This window comes from Gavialis gangeticus, unplaced genomic scaffold (assembly GCF_001723915.1).
Source record: "Gavialis gangeticus isolate Ggan-Ray unplaced genomic scaffold, GavGan_comp1, whole genome shotgun sequence".
NCBI lineage: Eukaryota > Metazoa > Chordata > Crocodylia > Gavialidae > Gavialis > Gavialis gangeticus.
This window is the reverse complement of record NW_017728992.1, coordinates 101241822-101246944: the sequence shown is the minus strand read 5'-3', so window position 1 is coordinate 101246944 and position 5123 is coordinate 101241822. Positions and strand designations below refer to the sequence as shown.

Genomic DNA, 5123 nt, shown 5'->3' with positions numbered 1-5123 from the left:
GGGCAGTGGCTCCCCTCTGCAGGCTGTACAGGCACCGCCTGGCCAGCCGGACACAAATGTGGGGAGCTCACATGTGGTGGCCACCACGACCATCCACCACCCCGCACTGCTGCCACCATGTGCAAGTGCCCCCCTGCTCTGTGTCCAGCTGCTGCTGCCACACTCCCCACCCCCCTGCTCCACCAGAAGGGGTACACTCCTTAAAAAAGGTTTAAAACACCTGATCTAAGCAGAGAGCTTCTATAGGTATAATTTGAATAGGGTATTTGTGTGGGAGGGCAAGGGAAAGAGGCAGAAGCACGCATCGAAAGGAAAAGCGTAGACCAGTGGGTCTCAACCTTTTTTGTGCCACGACCCATTTGTAAACATCAATGGCCAGTCCTGACCCAGTGCTCCTCGCTCCAAACCTGCTGCCCCCTGTCCCCAGTGTGGGGGTAGATATGTGGGGCACAGGGGTATGTGTGGGGCATGGGGGGTGGGGGAAAGCCTAAGCAGCCCTTTGCAGGCTGGAACTCTGACAACCTGAAAGGGAAAAACCACAGTTTCCCACATTTTTCTCCTTTAAAAGAGAATCCATTTTTAAAGTTTGTTCATGGCACTTCCATATATTCTTGTGACCCACTTTTGGGTTGTGACCCATGGATTGGTAAACACTGGCTTAGACAAGCCAGACATTTTCACCCTCAGAGAGAGTTTTGTGGGTGACATGAGTGACTGGTGCCTCCTGAATCTCGGTGGGGGGGACGACACCCGCAGAAGCCACTGATGGTGGCAGCCCTGTTGGGGGGTGGGGGCACCAGCCCCCCCGACAGCCTCAGCTGTCAGGGGAGGCACTGGTCCCATCGGGGGGGCACATGCGCCCCCATGCACCCCCTACCAGTCGTCTACGGTGGGTAGGTTCAGCCTGATGGAATCTTGTGGTAGACACCTGCAAGGGAAGCAGTACATCCCTGGGACCCGTGGGACTTGCCAACAGGCTGGCAGAAGCAGGAAAAATACATTCCATTTCTGCAGGTGAAAGTAGAAAAAAAATGTAAGAAAAAATGATAAGGCAGGAGAAATGAGCAGGGCTGGAGCAGGATAAAAAGCATGGTTGCAAGCAGGGCTCCTCTGCCTTGGGGCTGTGAGCAAGCAAATTACCTTGTTGGGCACATCCAGATGAGTGTGGCTGTCCAGTATAAGGCGCTGCAGACTCATCTGCGATGCAACATACTGCACACTCACGCATTCACTGTGCTGCTACTTTGCCATTTCTTCACCAGCCTAATTCTTTACCAGCCTCTTTGTGGTGGTGAAAAAATAGGAAAAAACCTTCACCTAAAAAAAGGGGGGTCAGCTCACATGGTGGCAGTACACACCGCCCAAAACCAGAATCTAGCCAGTCAGAGCCATGCTCCAGCTGCTGACCAGGCTTGCTGTTGCAGGATTGCTGTGGCTGCAGCTCTTGGAGGCCCCCAGGACCCTAGGTAAGGCTGCTGGAGCCAGTACAGTTGCTAGCCCCAGCATCCCCTACCCCACCCAGGACAATGTGCTGTACACCAGAGTGTGCATGGCATAAGTGTTTCCCAGGGAAAGTAGCAGCGGCACACATTGTTCAACTGCTGCTGGTCCCCAGGGAAACACATGCCCACTCGTGGGGATGTGCCCCTGTTGTTTGCTAATTAACTCCTAAGTCCAGACAGGACTCTGGCCATCCTTTGCAAATAAACAATGCTGTATCAGAGAAATAACTGACTCTATCATCTTCCTATTGGGAGCAATTTACCAGATCCTGAGCGCATCTGCACGTGTGCCCAGAGCTGACCCGAGCAGGGTGCAGGGCCCAGGGCAAATCAGCCCATGTGGGACACTGCCCCCACCCCAATCCTGCATGCCCTGGACCTGAAGAAGCTGCTGCTGACATTGGCAGTGGTGGCAGCAGCAGGGGAGAGGAGGGAGGGAGCAAGCGGCCGGATGCAAAGCCGGCAGCGCAGAGTCGCTGCAGCCTCTCTATCTGGCTCTGCAGAGCCCCCCAAGGCACAGGGCCCAGGGCAATCGCCCCAATTCACCACCCACAGGGACAGCCCTACCTGTGTCCAACTGTGCAGTTGTCACTATGCAGCCATTTAGTACTTGTTTTAGCAACAGCTAAACAGCAACAGTAACAGCTGTTACTGCGCAGTCCCAGCAGTGCACAGGTTGATTCTGACCCTACTGCATAGTAGCTCATTGCTACTGTGCAGCAGTATTGGCATGATGGTTTGTGCTCACCGATGCTACAGCAACGTGTAGACATGCCCTCTGAATTCCGGCTAACTGCTTTTCAGGTACAATAATACTGTCCTTGAGACCCCACTAAACAGATCTCAGAAAAGAATTTTGTTTAAGGTGTAAAATGGTCTTTTATTTTGTTTCCCACAAATCTCTACTAGGTACAACTCCCTTCGAATGAAACACCCCATTTATTTTGCAGTGGAAAGATCTTCAGTGGGGAGTTATTTGTCAGCAATGATTACAATAAATGCTGTATTTTGACTGTTAACCCTCTTCAGTCACTGTACAAATCAGACTTGAACCCATATCTATAGAGGTGAGGATCAATGTACTTTTTAACTGAAATGTAAAAATTACTCATAGTAATATTGCTATAATCAGTCTTTTTTACAAATGGATCCAGCCATCCCACTTTATCAGCCAACTTGCTTTGCATCTCATACCATCGTACAGATTTTTTTAGATTTTTTTTTTTAGCAAGGTTGAGCTGATCAAACAAAACTTTTTTGTCAGGTTTTAGTCTCTCGTGGGTCAACACAGTATTTGCTGTATAATTTTCCTCAGTACTTTGAATAAATACAACCTGAATTCAAACAAAACAATACTCTTTGAATTGCATTTAATGGTGTTATCTGTAGCCAAATATATTTCAAATATTGTCATTTGTAGTACTGGTTGTATTTTATTAACTATAATTAAAACAACTGGGCATAAATAAAAGTTTTGTCAGAACTAAAGCTTAATACTCCCTTTATTCCATATTAGTAATATACTAGTTGACTTGCATTCCTGTGATCTTTTCTATACTTAGCTTATATTTTTTATAAATGAAGGACTGTCAATTCTTTTAATCAAATATACCCTATATGCTTGATATGCATGTTATAAGCTGAACAGCAATATATTAAGCTATATATTAAAGACAAGACACAGGAATAGAAAGGAGACCCATGTGAAACTTGGCCATGTTAATATTTCAATTTTGTGATGTTTTATGCTATCTTCTGACCTTGAAAAGACAGATAGAAGGAAGAAACACGTGTTGTTAACTGTTAATATTGAAATTGATCTAGTTAAAAGGTCTGTGTCTCTCTGAGTTGAATGTGATGGTTCATGTTTGTTTTTTTATATTCAGTTTATTTTTAATATGATAGAAGAATGTATTTATATTTTCACTCTTCCTAATTTCATACCTGTTTGAAGGGATCTCATTCAAACTTTCCAAGAAATAAATTTCCTTTACACAGAAACCAAGCAGAAAAACTGTTAAGTCTAAAAAAGTGAAAGTTTGGGAAAGATGAAAATTTCTGTTACTTTAACTATAGTTACCCACAGCCAGTGCCTCTTAACTAAATCAAGGAATACTACAGATGAAAAGTTAATTATTGTCTGTACACTGTTACCTATATGCTCTACTTAGTTTGATCAATAAAATTATTCTGCTTCACAGTTAGCTGAATTGAAGCAGATTCACTGTCTGCAGTATGCCTGTAGTTGGCATAAGAAAAGTTTTCTTTTAAACACCACTGTAGATGATAAAATATATTTTTACTGTGATATTTCCAAACGAAGTTGTAAACCATATCATGAAAACAGCTACAAATTAATAAAAGGTCCCTAATTAAGTTTACAGTTTGTCACTGATATTCATCTCTGTGTAGAGAACCAGTAATATTCAAATCTTCAAAATGGGAACTAAATGGAACTTGATAAACTACAACCTCTTTGAGTACATTAGAGCCTTGCATATTAGCTTCTTAGTTGGGATGAATGAACAAATCCCATAACATAAGCGACAAAATGGGCATTAAACCCATGTACACCCTGCTACCACCGTAAACACTACCGTGATTGCAGTTGGACAGAGCACCATGGTTATAAGCAAATAATTGCAAAGTCTAATGGGTCAACATGATCCCTATTGTGTAATACTAACAAGATTAACAGCCAGAAAGCAACTGCCTCCCAAATGAGTGAAACACCAGCAAGAAGAGATTTCCATCCAGCTCACTTGCAAGATATTTATGAAAGTCCTTGGTTTTAGAAATCACAAGACACCGTCTGCAAAATTTAGCTAGGTAATACATAGTTTATGTGAACATCTTGACACTCAGCTAAGTGATTACTCCAGAATTATTATTGGCTGTATTTTCAACACTGTCAGTGAAAGTCGAGCACGGTGATATTAGGAAGGTCAGAGAAGAGCATTACAAATATATTAGAAAGAAAACAAACATCCATAAACATCATCAGGTGGTCTCAGAACAAATATTAGTAAAACAAACTGCTTGGGTCATTTACCTTCTCTCCTAGGTAAGACTGTGGTGCTATCCAGTACAAATTGTGCACAGAGGGAGGTAACTCTTGAACATCAGCTACTACACTATTGCTGCCTGGATTGAAGGTTACTGGGACGTCAATTTTATTATCCACTGTCTCCAAGTGCCAGTTCCTCATGTCAGAAAACTAATAAAAAAACAAATGTGGGAACTGAAATTTGTTTGTTTATTGCAACTTTTCTTGTGTTGATGCACGGAGTTATTTACAGGACACAAGGTATTGATTCAACGAGTCACTGAGGGTGAAATTCATCCATGCACAGATGGCTGGAACAAAGCCATGTACAACTCATATCCCATTTAAAAAACCTCAAAACAGGGTGTAAGTGGGACAGAAGTGAAGTCCCATCGAAGCATCACCCAAACATCATGAAATATTAGGACTTAAGATCTATCTGCCTTTAGAAAATTATTCTCCTGTTTGCTTTTACTAAAAATATTTCCTGTAACATTCAATAAAAATTACCCTGTGTAGTTTTAGGTAGTTGAAATGTTTCCTGTTCACTACCACTTAAGTGCATCAACATTACA

The 5123-nt window shown here is 43.1% G+C and overlaps 1 protein-coding gene across 1 annotated transcript in view; it reads right to left on the bottom strand.

The window, feature by feature from the left end:
* The window catches only part of LAMA3 (laminin subunit alpha 3), a gene marked incomplete at its 5' end in the record, with an annotated part of 261166 nt that overhangs the window by 91416 nt on the left and 164627 nt on the right, over window positions 1-5123 (bottom strand). Inside the window, one exon of the mRNA XM_019526339.1 lies at window positions 4555-4719. Coding sequence (XP_019381884.1) covers window positions 4555-4719 — 165 coding nt within the window. The remainder of the gene's footprint in view (window positions 1-4554; window positions 4720-5123) is intronic.